General features: G+C 40.5%; 2 protein-coding genes and 1 long non-coding RNA gene across 4 annotated transcripts; 1 reads left to right on the plus strand and 2 right to left on the minus strand.

The window, feature by feature from the left end:
* Positions 1-2,765: 2,765 nt before the first annotated feature.
* LOC116206812 (sulfite exporter TauE/SafE family protein 2-like) lies at positions 2,766-6,110 on the minus strand. Of its 2 annotated transcripts, none has more exons than XM_031539619.1 (5): positions 5,703-6,110; positions 4,921-5,480; positions 3,793-3,927; positions 3,397-3,546; positions 2,766-3,295 (listed from the first exon to the last, which is right to left on the minus strand). In XM_031539619.1, exons 1-5 carry the CDS (start codon positions 5,920-5,922, stop codon positions 2,987-2,989), a joined length of 1,374 nt encoding a protein of 457 aa, XP_031395479.1. In that variant the 5' UTR covers positions 5,923-6,110; the 3' UTR covers positions 2,766-2,986. The 2 variants fall into 2 exon arrangements, with proteins under 2 accessions (XP_031395479.1, XP_031395478.1); XM_031539618.1 differs by having other exon boundaries at positions 3,793-3,936; positions 5,703-6,103.
* A 4,721-nt stretch (positions 6,111-10,831) lies between these two features.
* On the minus strand, positions 10,832-13,724 carry LOC116208424 (pentatricopeptide repeat-containing protein At1g55630-like). Its single transcript, XM_031541862.1, has 2 exons — positions 11,556-13,724; positions 10,832-11,432 (listed from the first exon to the last, which is right to left on the minus strand). Exon 1 carries the CDS (start codon positions 13,295-13,297, stop codon positions 11,852-11,854), a length of 1,446 nt encoding a protein of 481 aa, XP_031397722.1. The 5' UTR covers positions 13,298-13,724; the 3' UTR covers positions 10,832-11,432; positions 11,556-11,851.
* A 2,654-nt stretch (positions 13,725-16,378) lies between these two features.
* Positions 16,379-17,171, plus strand: LOC116208426. The gene is made up of 2 exons (XR_004157069.1): positions 16,379-16,545; positions 16,688-17,171. It is a non-coding gene; the product is annotated as an uncharacterized LOC116208426 (long non-coding RNA).
* The last annotated feature ends 795 nt before the right edge of the window (positions 17,172-17,966 follow it).

Raw genomic sequence — 17,966 nt, forward strand, 5'->3', positions numbered from 1 at the left:
GACTGTTGATGCAAAGTGGATTCCCAGCTCCACAAGGGCTTGACCTTTTGCGGTCATCATTCGTCTTGCACGCTGTTCGTCCTACATGATTGAGTCCAATTTGTTCTAAATCAACCTTCATCAAGGTAACAAAACTTAGGAATTTGTGTATGAGAGTGCTTACACGACAGGATGGCCAGAAGGATCAGCCCCACAATCAATCTAGACGAGGACGAGGCCTTCTTCATTTTTGATCTTTTTGTTTTTTTGGAGTGTGAGTCTGTGTCTTTTATATATATATATATATATATATGTGGCGCGCGCGCGTCCGAATTCAATGATTTTGTGATTCCCAGCATTCGTCTTGCACGCTGTTCGTCCTACATGTAATTCCAATTTGTTCTAAATCTCATTAGACAAAGCACGATGAGTCTTTTAAGGAAATAAATTCAATGATTTTGTGGCGTAATTTCTTTAGACAAAGCACGATTTTTGAGGAAATAAACTATTGCTCCGAGATAATTACCAGATCTGAAGGACATTAGTTTGGAATTTCTTTATTACCATTTATAAAGAAAAGAAATATCCAACTGTATAAATGTATATAGGTAGAACCGTAGAAGCATTCAAATACAAGAGAAGATTACAACTTATGAATCCACAAAACGAAGAATTGGTAGAAAATTTGTTAGATTACTTCTTATGTATCAAGCAAATGTTTCTGGTTGCTTAATCTCCCGAAATTGCGAAAGCAAATATTCCATAATTATAATATTACAAATGAAAAGAATTTTCCCGTTCGACAAGTTAATATATCTTTTGTGTAATTTCTGCAGATAAAATGCAAATGATTACTACAAACGTTCATAAAATTGCTAATTATTTTCTTACTTTTTTGATAATTGCTTAAATCGTAAATAGGTACTAATGACATGATAGAAAAGTATATATAGATTTATATATAATTTAATGTTTTATGCATTTTAAATAACCATAACTACTCTAAGAAAATGAGAAATAGGATTTTTGTGCATTGACATCCCTTTCAACCTAGGACCAAGTGCAAACAATAGTCCCACTGTCCTATATATTTTCACCTTCCTATCCATCACCTTCCAGGCTTGAGCGTCATTTGTAACCAAAGAAATTAACAATTACAGGAACAACCATTAAATTGTATTAAGCATACTTTAGTTAAAGAGGACAACCATGTATTATTTGAAAGGAATAACAATTTAGGGGGTGATTGATTGAAAAATTAAAAAAAAAACTGTGGCAGTTGATAATATCTCTATTGTCGGATTTCATTGAGGAATCATGTCCATTCAAGTGACGACAATTATGTAGAATGACAATCCTCTACTGTTTCATCCATAAATTGTTTGAATGACACTCGGTCATATTCAAGAATGAGTTTATCCCGGTTTGTATTATTTTCAGACCAAACTAGCCAATTCAGCAAAGCAAAAAATTCAACTTTAAAATAATAAAAAAACTATCAACAATCAAAATTGAGTTTTACTGTTTAAAAAAAACGACAATCCAATTAAACAATAAAAATCGTAATCGAGTTTCATTGTTTTAAATCTTCCTCCCCTGCATATATCAACTAGATCGATTTTTTATTATTTTATTGCATATCGATATACGCATGATAATGCTAGTTAATTCATAGTTCAAACTTATCTTCGCAATTTTTTAAAGAGAGCACTAACACTGCAGTCCTCGAATTTGTTGCGAACCAACACATAGATACCTAAAAGAATTTTGCCATCGATTTAGTTCTTGAATTTTCAAAAGCCATAACAAAATGGTCCTTTTACCCCTTTTTTTTTGTTATGTTTTGAAAATTCAAGAACTAAATTGGTGGCAAAAACATTTTTTGGTACTACATGTTGACTCGTTACAAATTCAAGGTTTGCAATGTCGGTGCACTCTTTTTGAAATTCATTCATAATTCCAGCTTAAATTTGGAAAAATGAAGGAATTAGCTTGATTTGGAGAAAAAATAAATGAAACCACATGATTTTATATGCAATTTACCCATTCATATATCTTAATATTTTATAAATTAGAGTCGAAATAATGAAAAGCATCAAATTATTCTATCAGAAAGGGTTTTATCTGTGTTTATTAGCTCTCCCCTATGGACTCATTACTAATGGTGATTATATCGTTAGAATTATCATAATAGAGAAAACAAATAGCTGTTATTATTTCACTTTAATATGATGCAAAAAGGTGATGGTTCAAGTGGGATTGGACCATTGGACCATGATGGGCCTGAGAGGCCACGGCCCGTTATCCTTCCACTGCTGGGAGCGGGAGGTTTTCGCTGCTCTGTGAAGCCAGCCTCACGCGGTCCCCTCCACTCTAGTGGTCCAAGAAACCCGAGCCTTCGCTCGGGCCACATGACCCAACTCTCGGCTTGGAACGGGCGGGCCAGATATCAGCCCAGCACAGGCCCGGCCCAATGAGTTCAAGCCCATGTCCCATTACCTTAAGGCCCCCACTTGGGTGACAAGCTTGAGTTACTAAGCCCGGCTGACCACAGCTGGTGCTCTTTGTTTATATAAACAACTCTTAAGAGTTGCAAATGTTCCATGTGGGATAGTTGCGGAGGTTTATGTCGAATTGGTTCCAATGAGGAACTTGCAGCCTCTACTTTCAGACAGCCGAGGATTATTTCCGAGCTCAGCGGTTTGAGTCTTCGTACTTCCAAAGCCAGAGTTTGAGCTGTTAGTGTTATTTCCCGAGTTATAATGTCAAACTTGTTTTACGACTAATTGAGTGAATGTTTTCGTGCATACTTCGATTCGAAGGTCTCTCATCTGCATACAAGCTGGTAATATTGCAGCAAAATCTTGACTTTTACAGGTGGCAATAGATGCTCCCTCTGCTTACTTCCTAAACTAGACTATCGTAGCTCGAACTAAATTTCTCCGATACATGCTTCTCTTCGAACCTAGTGCTGTTAAATTGCCCGCCATTCTATCCAAACAGTTTGCTAACATGGAGATTTGAATCCCATGTACTCTCCCAATACATAATCGTTCCAGACATCAACTGCTGCAAATCCCGTGACGAGAACAGTGCTTAGAGCCATCACTGTGCTGACTGAGAACACGATAAGGGAGGCCCTTCCGAATTCTTTTATTGCACGTTGGACCACCATGAGCCCAATGAGTGACCCAACAAAGCAAATAAAGGAGAAGATGAGGGTGGTGCCAATGTGGTCCATGCCCAATAGCAGATACTGGAGAGCCGACATCGTGGACGAAAAGAAGACCATGAAAGAGCAAGTTGCGGCAGTCACCTACAAATGAAAGGAAAATGAGTTGCTAGACATAATATTGGTTAGCTAATCTAAATTTTAAATTGCAAATTCATTGGTGATTTTCTGAATCCTTTTCTTACCTCGGGCGCGATTCCGACTTGAAGAAGTAGTGGGCTTATCAGCATACCACCGCCTATCCCGAAAACTCCACCCAACACTCCAGCAAATAGTGCCATTGTCGGAAAAATAAGCCTGTTAGATGGTGCTGTAATGCTGGAGTTTGAAACTTCCTAATTCGCAGAAAAACAAAGAATCCTCCTCTCTTAGTCCTTTCATTCTTTTCATTCTGTAAGCAATTCTAGCTTATTTGACGACGTTAAAATATTGCAAAACATCTTCATATGATTGTTTAAACTCTTCAGAACATATTAGTTGTCTGCATCATTTCGGTAGAAACCCGAAAAACTCTACTAACATGATTGTTCTGTCTACAGTTAAAATTTTGATGTAAAAAAAGAGAAGGTTTTGGCTGGAACCTGTCTGCTAGGGTCCCGATATTGGAGGCCGTCTTTTCGAACGAGAATCCACGTGGTGAAGACCACAGCCAGAGGAATCTGTAGGGACGAGATTATCCAATATCCCGATCCACAAGGCTTTGAAGAACCAATACTCTGCGCATGCTTTAAGAGCCACGCGAGAATTTAGCACGATCCATAGACATATAAAATTCGGGTGTGGGAAGTTAAACATGTAATAATCGTCTAATGCCACTACAATGCAGATTGTGAAAAGGCCAAAGAAAATTGTCCTTTCTCAGTCAGCATTTAATAAATTTTGGTGACAACACCTTTGGTCGTTTCTGGCAATAAGACGCACCAAATTCTGATACTAAGAAAGTGTGTTCATTCATTAATTATCACACGACACAGACGAATCTTCATAAAGTTGCTTTTTAGTAGAAGTGTTCTTGGAAAACGACAAAAAATAAAACCGCAGCCGGCCAAGTTTATCTTCTTGTAGAATTTGTCCATTTGGAATTATAGAGAAATGTGACAGAAGTCATTATTTTCAAGCTGTGCAGATATTGTCATCCTATGATGTATCGTCTTCATTTCTTTGTCTTTTATTATTTTTTTTTTCTGGTTTAGATGATGTAGACAGGACATCTGTAGAATGTTCAGCACCTTTCATGCCGATTAGAGCGAGGCAACTCGCCGGAGCTACTTTCAACCTGTTGCTTTCTGATCCTTGAATGGGTCTTTTCAGGTTCCCAATCGAGTGGTTTAGACTCGCCCAAATGTACTAGTAAATTTGTGCGAACGCAATATAGTGCCTAAACTAGGAAGTCATTGTAACACAGTCTCGGACTGACTGACCGGCCAGGAGAGGTGGTGGGTGGCAGTGGAATACCTATTGTAGGTTGAAACTCAAGTGGGCGTTTATGTTCTCAAGCATAGCTTGTAGGCAAATTGAACTTCTATTTGTTGGTCGAAACTCCCCGTAAAGTTGTTAACAAATCTTTAAAAACGGATCGCTCGAATTATAGCGTTTGTGCATATCTAATGTGAACCGAATTGTCATATAATCTGTCTAGCAACTTATCCAAATAGTCAAAAGACACGGTAATATACGTGCCAGTCAGATGAATCGAAGCAGAAGATTACCTGATGGTTCCGATTTCCGCGAAGAAGGTAGATAACGAAGAAGGAAAACCAGACGAGCACCAGGATCCCGAGTTTCACCCATGGGAACCCGAGTTTGCAGGTGCCTTCCTTGCCGAGGAGTGGCTCTTTCATAGTGGTGCTTTTCTCTGGTTCATCACAGATTCCATCTCTAACGACCCCATTTTCGTATTCCTCGAAAAGCTTTGCCTCCTCGGATTCGAATCTCCAACACACTATGCCATTCTTACATGTCTTGAAGGTGGCCCAAGCGAGGAAGATCACAAAGAGGATGGTGATGAGCCACTCCGGGAAGACACGGTTGCAGATCACTCCGATGCTGACTCCCAGCAAAATGCAGGGTTCTGATAGCAGCGCGATGTCATAATCGATTAGGCACCTATTCCCGAACCTGGGGCTCTTTATGAACAGGAAGTTGCAGAGTACATTTGCGACCGAGCCCCCCGTGACCATGAATGCCGAGAAGCTCGATGCCATCTTGAGGTCTAGGCCTGCAACTATTGTCAGAATTGGGATGAATAGCCCTCCTCCTCCAATCCCACCTGAAAATGTTATGCAACCGCCCATCATAAAACAATTAGAAACTGTAGACAAATTCTTTTTTATCATAAAGCAATTTGACAACTACAAATTTCTTTTATTTTCGATGACAATTTTTTTATGTTGTCAACAACAACAAACTTGTAAGAGAGAACTTGAAATGCACCAACCAACTTTAAATCGACGAAACTGCAGAGGAGCTAGTGAGCTCCAACGAATACTACCTGCGCTCGAGATAGAAGCAGCTACAAAGCACAGGAATCCGGAAAGCACAATCGGGCCAGAGAATCTCAGCTGGGTTTGTTGGAAATGCCTGTTGGAGAAGACATGGAATCCTAGGAAATTGGATGTGGGGTCTGTGCCTGTGTCTCCCAGTTGTTCTCCAAGTGAAACGGTGAAGAAGAGGAGGAAGATGAATTTCAGTAACTGAGAAGACTTCTTCATCTTATTAAGACAACAAAAAAGGGAAAAAAAAATATTTGGCGATCATGAAATTGTGGGAGAAGCAGCTCGCAAGAAGGAATATTTTTATATTGAGGAGGAGGGAGCAGAGAATCTTCTTCCGTATCTGAGTGCACGGTATTAGTGACGAAAACCGTTCCCAAGCTATAGCATATTTCCGCGCCGTCGCGTGACTGTGTCATGGATCGCTACTCACTAGTGACACACCTACTTGGCATGTAATTTACATGGGTGACGGTGATTATGAAATAGTAGGCATTCTTTTTAATGGTTCACTATATCACGTGACATATGCGATGGAGGTATAAGACGCTTTACTCGAGAACTCACCAAAGGAGTGTTTAAGACAATAATCATAGTAAAAATCACAATTATCAGTGTGGAGTTCATCATCAGTCAATATCATCTTGATGGAAAGGCACAAAGGGAAGAGACCATGGGAGGTGGCAATTGCTAGGAAAGCAATATCAAGGCATTGGCAGAGATCCATTATCAATTGATGATGTAATTTCCATGGGCATTGCTAAAGATTCCAAAGAAAAAACAATCACATTGGTACAAGAAGGATTCTTTTGATACCATAGAGTTGATTCAGTGGAGTATTTGAAAGGCACTTTGCTCCAATATTTGGTTTAATTAACGAGTACGATCACTGTATCATAACAGTTTGTAATATCATCTTCTTTGTACTAAAAGTGAATGTAAAGTTCATTTTCACTCTTAAGTATAAGATGGACCGCTTGATCGAGGACCGTCTTATTGGCCCTTGAGCACGAAAAAGGCCGGATTAATGATGAACTCGAAGTCTGAAAACTGATATGGAAAAGAAATATTTGGTTTGTCCGGGGAGTTTTGTGGCATGTATTGTCGTAAATGCTCTGAGGAGGGAGGAAGGAGAAGACAAATGTTGGTTGAAATTGGACGTCCAAAGCTTTCTCTGCACATTCACGGGAGCTCAAATTCTGAGCAGCTGCGAAAGCCCTGAGAAGTTTCCTACTCAGCAGGCATTCAATAAACATCACCAACAAAACCAATGATTGTGTACTTTTTACAGAGGAAAATGATAAAAAGTGAATACTTAGAGAGAGATCACCGTACTCCTTTATTAATTATTTATAATTTTTCTTTTATTGTATTAGACTCTAAATTGACCCTGAACTTCCTTTTTAACCGAAAAAAAAAAGAAATATAAAAAGTGGATTGTCTAATTAAAGACTACTCTGTTTTCGCATGTCTATAATTTCGAGTCGTTTCATATCCGAATCATCCTCAGATCCTATGTTAGATCACATGCCACCAGTGTTTTATATCGTACAGCTATGTATTAGGTAATAAAAGACTAGCTCGGGTCGGAAGAATCGGTTCTTGATGGGTTCTTCTGAACTTCCAAAACAAGCATTAAGAACCAAAAAATGGTTGCCATCTCATCCAATTTGGATTTTGCTCTTAATGCGTGCATTAATTAATTCAACCCCTTTGTTGTTAGTAGAATGAAAGAAAATACCTAGACTAAAGGGATTTGGCTCCGTGGTTAAATGGGTAAAACTGTAAATAGAAAAGTTCCGACTCCCGTTAAGATCGAGCCGTATAGATTTATCTCTTTGTATATCTATAAGGTGAGATTGGATGACTCGGTTTTCACTCTTAGAGAAAGATAGCTTAGGTGAGGCATGCCCAAATTGGACCGAACAAACGGACACCATTTTATGACTGTGACTCCAAAAACAATAATATGTAAGAAACGGAACTTAGAGGATTAGGTTGGGCAATTAATTAGCGTGAGTCCAAGAGTTCGGCAAAGAATTAATCATGTTAAAGAGAGAAGATTTCCGATCCTCGGGCTGAACCGTTCTGAAACCGCCGAATTTGGGGAGGTCCATGTCTAGTCGCAAGTAGCAGGGTATCCCCAGTTCAACGATCTCTCGAGTGCCTTGAACGATCTATAATCCCCAAGTGCGTAAGTGTTGAGAGAGATTGTCTTACACGGAAAAAAATTAAAGAGAAATTCACGGATTTATAAGAGATTGGGTACCGCAATCTATTGACTCAAGTTTTTTGGTATGAGATGAGCCCAATAACTTATAGGTTCATTAAAATTTTACAGTGAGAATATCCATCGTATCCTTTCAAAGAAGAATAATTTATGCCCTTCCATATGGACTTCAAGTTGTATGTCCCTGTGTTACCAACAAGATCGACATGACGTCCTTATCTGCTATGACAGCACCAATTCTCTTATTGCAATTTGCTGGAAGATCCTAACTGGAAGTCGGAAAAATGAAATAATGCTTTCATGGATAAATTAATTGAAAATTCTATCTTAATCGTGAATTTGAGCACTGTACTTGATTATATATGACAAAAACCAAACTCAATCCTTGACGTCTTCGACGAATCCTACATACCATCTTGGGCTTTGCTTCTTAATATGATGAATAATATTCCATTATATCCATTTTCCCATTTTGTTCTTAGAACATCCATTTTTTTTAATCCTTTATTATACTTTTAAACCTCATTTGTATCCACGACACTCACTCTTTACTCAGAGCCACTAAGTCTTGGTTTAGTTTTCATCGGTTGAACTTCTCGTACTCTTTATATCCTATTCTCCGGCTAAAACCACGGACTTCTCTCTCGCGATTAAAATATAAGAATTATAAGAGAAGTTTCAATCGTAATACATTTGGAATGGGTTTCAAGAATGTAAGGGTGATTGGGGCACGCATCTAGGAGATTAATTGATGTGGTGTCAACTATAATCCCCGTGCTTCCATACTCGAAGATTCAAAGAATGGAGGTGCTTCAGGTTAGGGAAGACCCGATTCACTTACTAGCATGAGCACTACCATGAATAGACAAGATCTGTCATAGGATTCAATGATTATCGTCCAAGTTCTCGTCTACGCTTTCCAGCCCTCTCGCCTTTGTTCCAGGGTAGCCAGAGTGTTATGAGGTTCAGCTTTATTTTCTACCCATTAGGTTACCGTCTATATATGAACACGACTGCACGAACTATCCAGGTCGTGATGCTACCGTGCTCTTTCTTCCTGTTATGATTTTGAGTACCAGATTCTCAAAGCTGTAGACATCATAACTTAATTTAAAATGATCCAATCCATGGCATATTCCACAACCATGTACCTACTCAAAGCTAAAACGACGTATGAAGTGTCTTCTAATAAATTCAAAACTTGCTTGTTTCAACCACTCCGTCAGCATTAGCTACGATCTGATTGCCACCACAATTTTCTGGTGCCAAAGTCCGAGATCTTCGGCATCATCCAATGTCTGGATAATATTATTTGTTCGATCTGATGTCACAAGTTTGCAGAAGCTTTTGCATAAACGATGAAATGTAAAGAAAGTTATAGATTTTATAAGTTCAGACCTGAGAGGAAATCATCAGGGCTGCGATTCAGTTAATACTTATACATGGGGAACCTCTCGACTTCCTTACATGTGGCATTCCAACATTCCCAATCTGATCTCTCTGCTGAATTTTAACAATGAACACATTTTCGTTCTTGAACTCTTCAATGCCTTGGATCGGTCTCATTGGTAGCCTCTTAGCTGCTCTGGACAACTAAAACATAGCAAGCATAACATTTTAAGAGATAAAAAGCACTGCCATTGCACTCGAGAAGACGCCTTCGATAATAGAAACATCTTCTGTACTGAATTCCAATCCATTTTTCTCTATAGATTGTGTTCTTCTATTTTCAGACTTTAGTCAACATAGCGAAATTCCCATTAAGTTCAATAATGTACGATTTTACAGGTTGACATCAAGAAGTTAGAAAATAAAGAAACTACTCTATATATATATCCATCTGAGGAAGGGCATGAAAATATATATTAGTCATTGTAACATTACTTCTGCCCTTCACCTTGAACTGTGGACTTTGGCAGGGCAAACTAAAAATCGGTTGAGGAGGAGGGATGACTGTCGCTCTTACCCGTACATTATGCTGCAACATGGATCCGTTACTCATCTCTTGGCAAGATGGTACTATATCCTCAGAGCTCTACCAGAACAACTAAGCTATGCTATTTGTCACCCGTTCTTGTCTTGGCAAGATGGTGGTATATCTTCGGACCTCTGCCAAAACAAGTTGTTACTGAGTACTACTCATATTTCTACTATGCCTGAACGAGACCATATGTACGTTGCAAGCCACTTTGCAGCACCCGAATGAATCACCTACCTCAAACATAAGCTCTGAAAGTAGCCTAGTAACCTGCAGACTAGAGACAGAGCACCGAAGTCTGGATTGTCGGGAACAAAGCCATTGCAGTGGCTAAATGGCTCCAAAGTACCAACTTGTTAGTACATATGTTTTCGGCTTCTCAGCCAGGTTGGTGCTGGAGATTGTCAGTTTATTGCAGAGGATCCTCCTTTCTTTCTATCACCACTGATGAAATATATAGGAAGTGCACTTCATATTTTCGCACCATATGTTTTGAGTTCACAGTTCATGACGGGCATGGAGAAACTGAAGGAAAGGAATGGTTCTGACTGCGAATGTTCCGGTTCTGAGGGTGGGGATAGTCCCGGAATGAGATATTTATTGAGATGCATTTGTATCGGGTGTTTCTGCATCCAAGAAAAAACAGCAAACGGAGGCTACTTCAAGTTGCTCAATCATACTAACTGTTTACCATCATCCTGCAATTTACATGCACAGCCTTAATCCCGAACTGAAGCATAGTTCAGGAAGAGCAAGTTTCTTCCAGATCCAGAAGCAAGTACTCTACAGACTCAACTGATGAGGCTTCTTTTACGGAGTTATATCTTTGATAATTTGGGCTTAAGATATACTATATTTTGCTCGATAAGAATACGCAACCAGTCCAAATTGGAAAGGAAAAAGCGGCAAAGTAGCAAAGATTTAGATGACAGAATTGGGAACATGCTTTTTATTTATTGCATGAGAGGTACATTACAAAGAAAATATTTGTTCATTTAGTCCCTAAGCTTGTGATCATCATCATCTTTGTACCTTTGATACAACATGAATGAATCGATTACAATGTCAAGAGGCTGGTCACAGAAAAGGCCCAAAGAGAAAACAGGTAACAAAATAAGATCAATAAGATCATGATGAGGAACTCAGATACTCGATTATTATGACTGGAGTGTTAAAAGAGGAGTCATTCTTTGGCGCAACTGCAAGAATCAGCTCCAAAGTTTTGCCTCTAAAACCAGAACATGCTGCTCGAATCTGAGATGAAGTAGAGATGAGATAAGAACCTTGTCAGTGATTGAAATGGCGATAATTTCCTATACCTGTAATGGAAATGAAGTAGATCCTCTGTCTACTCAAGCTGTGAGTCTCAGCTCTGAAAGCTTGAGGAAAAACACAAGCTCGAGCATCATTGAAATTTCCAGCCGTAGAAGTCCATTAAAGATTCTAAGTTGTAAGCTGTTTGATATATCTTCAGGGGGCGGAAACCTTCCCTGCCACTTTCAGTTATACTTGGCAGCACATCTGCACGAAAAGAAAATTTGTATTAACAGAAAATCAGTAACTATGATTTATTTTGAGGCTGCAGTTCTTTTGTGTACTCGTGTCTATATTAATAAAATCACTTCAGGAAGAGCATATGCTTACAAATCAGTCGAAGATCCTCTTATTGCTTTCATGCTATATTTCGAACATAAGAAGATCAGAGATCTTTGAAAACTTCACAGGGTCCAATGAACAATTATATATCCAACAACCGCTGTCGAATTGCCACGAAAGTGCATTCATCTTACTGGATCCAAGGAAGACCATTTTGCACTGAAAAGCATCCGAGATATTCCAATCCGCTTTGTCCACAACATACAGCCCCAGTTGTTCTCAGGAACTTTTTCCTCTTTCCGAGGTTAGTAACAGGGTCTCAGCTTCTATCAGATTCTAATATATTAATGCCTCTTACCCTTAACTTTCGAAATTAGGTGGGTGTACTGCCCTTGTTCCACCATATGTCTTATAACCTCATGAGCCTCAGTAAGCTTCCCAGCATTCCGTAGATTACTCACCAAGGTGCTATACACAAGAAAATTGGGACTACAGCCTCTTTCTTCCATTTCCTTGAACAAGGAGCAAGCCTCCGAGAATCTCCCAGCCATACAGAATCCACGGATCATTGAATTGTAAGTAAACACGTTTGGAAGCTGCCCTTTCAATATCATCTCATCAAACAATTCCTTCGCCTTGTCGAGCTCCCCTGCCACTATATATCCCGTGATAATGACCGTATAGCACACAACATCAGGCACACAACCATTCTTAACCATCTCATCAAAGAAGTACCTGCAAGCTTCTATGTTCCCAGCCCGGCTCAACCCATCCATCAATGTCGTGAAGTGGAGAACACTTGGTTCAAAGCCCACCTCCTTCATGTGGTTCAGAAGATTGAGAGCTGCGAGTGGCTTGTCCCCTTTACCAAGAACATGAAGGAGTATGTTATATGTATGAAAATCCGGAGAAAAACCGCGCGTGCCCATCTCATCGAGCAACCTATGGAACTTATCTAGTTTCCCCAACCTATAGTTTGCACACATCACAACATTATAAGTTAATATATCAGGAGTATGGCCATCTGCTAACATCTGCTGATAGACCCACTCGATCAACTTATACTGTTTCGGCCCTATAAGGCAGTGCAAGATCGCGTTGTAAGAGTGCTTAAAGGGCCGAAAATTAAAAGTCTTGGACTTTATGAACCTCTCAACAACTCTCTTAGCTAACCCTGCCTCGCCACAAGTACATATCAGGATATTGAAAGTCCGAGCAGTCGTTGGGAACCCTTTCTCGATCATCTCATCTACGAGCCTCCACATTGCCTTGAACTCATCACAATCTGCGAAGATTTCCATCATCAAGTGGTATGAATTTGCAGTATGCTTGTAGTTTTCTTGCGAACCAGACCATGCGAAGAACTTATACCCCAGCTTCGCACACCGGCTCTTACTGGAGTGGTCCGTGCTTCTCAAGATCCCCAGTAGGACTTCCCTCACAAGGAGACCTGACACCCTCAATCGGAGCTCTCCGAGAGCTGCCTTGGTATTGAATCCCGGGCCATCCTGTTGAAGAACCTCAAGAACTCTCTTTGCGTCGCTCTTGGCACTCCTGAAGAAATGCTGCCGTCCCGTTAAATGGCCGCCGTGACCAGCTTCATTCTCTCTCTCCGTAGGCATCTCGTCCATAAAGCCACAGTCTTTATATTCAAGCCTCGACATTTTCTTCAATGGCTCCTCGACAAAGTCGAAACCATCAACAAAATTGCCGCCGCCGGAGCTGCTGCCGCGGTGGCACATCATCCGACATGCAGAGGAAAAATGCGAGAACTTGTACAGCCTTATCATCTATCTCACCGAGTAGAGCTCCAGAGGTCATTGCCAGGGTCTAGAGGATGCTGGGATGTCTCCATTAGCAAATGCAATGAACCCAGCAGGGGAACGGCATGTCCGAACACTCAGAGCTCCAAGAGCTTCCCGTCGATAAATTTTGGAACTTCCGGCCGCGGTCCGATCGAAGCGGCGGGAGTGTTTCATGAAATGGAGCCCCTTAAACCCTACACAGTGGCTACGCCGAGATTGACTGGCCAGTGGCTCCGAGTTCATTGAGGAGTCAACAGCATTTCAGTCAGGTCATGGGGATGTCGGAGATGGTTCCGCGTCCCGCCGGGGGCTGAGAGGACGGCGATGGTGGCGGTGGCTTTCGCGGTGAGGGCGGAGGAGGAGAGGGCGGCCGTTGGAAACAGGGATTCGGTTTGCGTTCTGATGAATTGAGCTTTGGAAGTCCCAAAGCAGAAGTGAGAATATCCAAAATGGGCCGCAGAATGAGCCCACCGTGGCCCATTGGCTCGAAGCCCATTTAGCACATCTGAATTCTTAGAGGCCCAAAATATAGCACATCTAAAACATCACATCAATCAATAAATCATAATTAATTATAATATACAAAAGCCGGAGCGAAGACAAGAAAATGCCACATGAGCGAAATTACAGATCCGCAGCTCCACGTTGCATTGCCATTTCGAATTCATTTCAATGAACTTACATATGTTTTGCTTGTGCCATATTCGACTTAATTTAGTTTTGTGTCAGTTGATATATGTTGTCACACACGAAAAATTTAAAAAGAAAACCACAAGTTTATATGAAATTTTGATCTAGCAACTTAACAGCCCAAGTTTTTGGATTGTAAATGGAATCGAGTCTGTGTAGGTGAAAGTGAGAATTTTACATAATATCAAAGCGGGTTACGCTTTCGCGCGCACGTATAGGCTCACACAACGCCAGATTCGATTTCGAGGTAGGCAGGAGTGCGCTTCATATTAATCAGGTCAGAGAATGGCTCGGTCTAAGGTAGCTAAAGGTGCCCCTTTAGATAAGCCCGAATGTAGAGCTCGAGGCTCGTTTGGTGTTTATCCCTTTTCACCGAGCACGGAAGAGAATGTCCAGCTTGTGGTCAGTTATTAAAGGCATATTTTTAAAGTCATGTGGCACATACTGGACCACATGCCGCCACGTGAGGGCAGGTGTTGAGATATGTTATCCCATACGAAAAAATTTGAGAAAGAAAAGTTTATATGAGGCTTGAGTTCAACAACCTATTAGCTTAAACTTTTGAGTTGTAGATGAACTTGAGTCCGTGTAGACTCAAGTGAAAATTTTATAGTGTCCACATCATTTTTATATAATATTGTTGACCCCAATATTTCGGATTTAGGTTGGGATCGACCTCAATTAAAAGAAAACAACAGTTCATGAGGTCTTGAGCTAATCTAAGGATCACGAGCTTAGGTGACAATGCAGATCTAAAGATAAGCCTTACACGATGTTGGATGGCCCAGTCTTGAAATAAGAGAAGATTGAAGACGTAAGATAGATTTGCAGTCAGAATTGCGATTCGAATCGTACAATAGTACAATTCTACGATTCATAGGGGGGTCACCGATTTCAATTCCACGGGGTGAGTCGGGATGGTGCAATCGAGCCTGAATCGCTCGCTGAATCGTAGAATCGCAGAATCGGGCCGATTCTGCGATTCTACATTAAGTCAGCCCAAGCTCAGGCCTAAAGCAGGCCGAAGCCTAGGCCCAAAGCCCCCTTTTTTTTCCCCCTCTCCCGCCGGCCCTTTCTTCTTTCTTTCCAGTCGTTTAAACCTAATTTCTCCCTTCTTTCCAATCCAAGCTTCGAGCCTTCGAGTTTTCGATGAAATCTTCCATCCACCTATTTCTCCGAGCTTTGATTAAAGGTCCAACTGCTTCTTCTTCCGACAAGCTAGCTTGTCCGAACTTCCATTCACCTTCTCCAAATGACAGAGTGGTGGGTACCTTCTCGGGTCTCGGCTACTCTGAGCTTTGACCCGGGGCAGGGCAGGTACAATCTTCGATTCTTAGCTCTAATTCTCCCTTCCCCAAACTCATGCTTGCTCGATTGAGTCGATTATGTACAGAATGAGTCGATTGAGTCGATTATGCTCCCTTCCCCATTGTATCTTCGATTTTGGGATTGAATTTGTATATCATGTATTGTCTCTCTCTGAGTATTTTCTTTTGGACGAAAGAATGCTACGAGCCTGCTCGACAACCACAGATGTACTGTCTGCCCGATCATTATCTCGCGCTCACCTACAAAGAAGTTCTTTGTTTTTTGTACTGTCTTAGCAAGTTGAGGGGCGTTGCGGAGAATTTTCCCTTGTTGATCCCTCACGCGATCAGCGAGGTGGGTCATCGGGTCAACAGGTTCCATTTGGGTTTGTTGGAGGAGTCAGTGGTGGTTAGGGCTGCAAGCCCTGGGATTCCGCTGCCGTTGACCACTCGCCCCCCTCTGCTACTCCCCCTCTCCATTTTTTGTTTTTCACTATGTTCTATGTTTTCTGTACTGCTCGACAACCCACAAGTTTGCTCCATTCTCTGTTTTCTGTACCTGGAAGAGCAATCTTACTGTACACCCCAAATGCAATTCTCTATATCGTACTGTCTGCCCAGTGTTTTCTTTTGGCTTGGAGATTGGAATAAGGGATGTTAATATGTTAACATATCATAATTCAATTTATGACTTATTATTAATTTGTTGGTTTGTGGTCTTTATTTGAATGAACAATGATTAATTTTTTTTCTCAGGAAAGTATGCTACATATATATATATATATATATGCTGTTTTTTAATTACATGTAGAATTTTACGATTCACGATTCGAATCGCGATTTACGATTTTACGACCTTCGATCGATTCTAGGTAGAATCGCGATTCTAACAACCTTAGTCATGATTATCTTTTTGTTGTGGTTCGATCAATAATGGAGATATGGAAGCGCACGATACTTGGAGAAACTGACATAAGTGGTGAAGAAGGTAAAGAAGGTACGCACGACTTAATTATCTGGTAGTGAGTGGTTACTGCATGATCAGACTCCCACATTTGTCAACTGGAAGAAGCAAGGGAACATGGAGGTTATAGTGATGTAGGCTTGGCTGCTCTATAAATACCAGGCTTGGGAGATTATAGAGAACACGCACATACTCATTGATTCAGACTTGAAGATCTGTCAAAATGCTCCTATAATATTTTTCTTTCAGCTAGTTCTTCTGTTTCTCTGTATGTAAGTTCCTTTAGGTTTCCCTGCTTTCCCTTATGTTAGTAAAGATAATTCTCTCTCTTTATCTTATTGTGCAGACCTTTACCCTATTAATGCAATTACAGTTTCCTCGATCCTTCTCAATCTAAGTCCTTTTTCGAAGCAGGGCTTGAACTGACCATCGAGATTAGAAGTTTGATTACGCATATCCTCATATTCTCGAGACGTATTGTCTCTGGCACGCCGTTTTCCTGCAAACAGTATTTTGTGGCACCGCCCGGTGGGACCTATTGAAGAATTCAAGACATGCCTCCATGCGAGCAGCCTCCTGCAAACCCTAAAAAGGCCCTTCAGGTCGAATCTGCTGCAGCCCGTCAAGCAGTTGTGGAGAACTCGGCAGCCGACAGAAACGTCAATCCTATTAGCATGTTGTCTCATTTTATTGAGACCATGGCCATTGACATCAAACAAGGTCAGTAGAATATGAATCGTTCCATGTAAATATGACGGCTAGTATAGCCCAGTCTATTCCTATATTTGTAAAGTTTTCCCTTATTTATAATATAGGCTTCAACATCAATCTGTTAGATCCCATTTGACTCTGGATACTATGGTACATACCGAAAAACAAATGATCAATCTGTTATTCATTGTCTATTATTTATAACATATCTATCTATGCATTAATAAAATACTTCCATTTCCTTTAATTGTCTCCCTCTTTCCTTGGAGGATCATCAACGAAAGAGTTTTCGATGTAATCGTATTCTAACTTAGACGAAAATAATCTATGTGTGATTCAAGATAATCAACTTCTAAGGAAACGGTGCACCCAAAAACTTTGAGTATTCAAAGATGTCCTTGTTGCCCCCATTAAGATGACTATGGTACATATAGATTCTTTCAATACGGGCCATCAGCCCTTTCCTTCTCATTGAATAATCGAATTAGGAGATTGCTGCACACCGGAGATAATCTGTGCGACTCATGACAATCGACTTAGAGGCGATATAGTGTATGAACTATTGTTTGACTGCATATTCTCCAAGGCGGGTCGTCAAAAGTTTTGGACATGGCTTAATGAAGACAATCTATGCATGACTCAAGATATAATCGAGTTAGGAGAGTAGTGCACGCCCAAGATAATCAATTATATCCGACTCACAATAATCGATTGAGAGCCGAAATAGTCTCATGCACCATAGTTTGTCTGCATACTCTCCATGTCGTATTAACCTTGCTGTTTGACGGGGATTGTAATGTTCCCGGTATAGTAATCTTCTTCTAAATCATCAATTTTTCGAGGGAAATGAAATTGGGCAGGTCTTTGATTGCTGGAGATACATCATCGAAGAGATGTCCATCACATCCTTGTAAATGGAGAGTATAGAGACCCACCAAAACATATATATATTACCCAGCAAAAAAAAAAATGCAGAGTATAA

This window comes from Punica granatum, chromosome 5, assembly GCF_007655135.1.
Source record: "Punica granatum isolate Tunisia-2019 chromosome 5, ASM765513v2, whole genome shotgun sequence".
Taxonomy (NCBI): Eukaryota; Viridiplantae; Streptophyta; class Magnoliopsida; order Myrtales; family Lythraceae; genus Punica; species Punica granatum.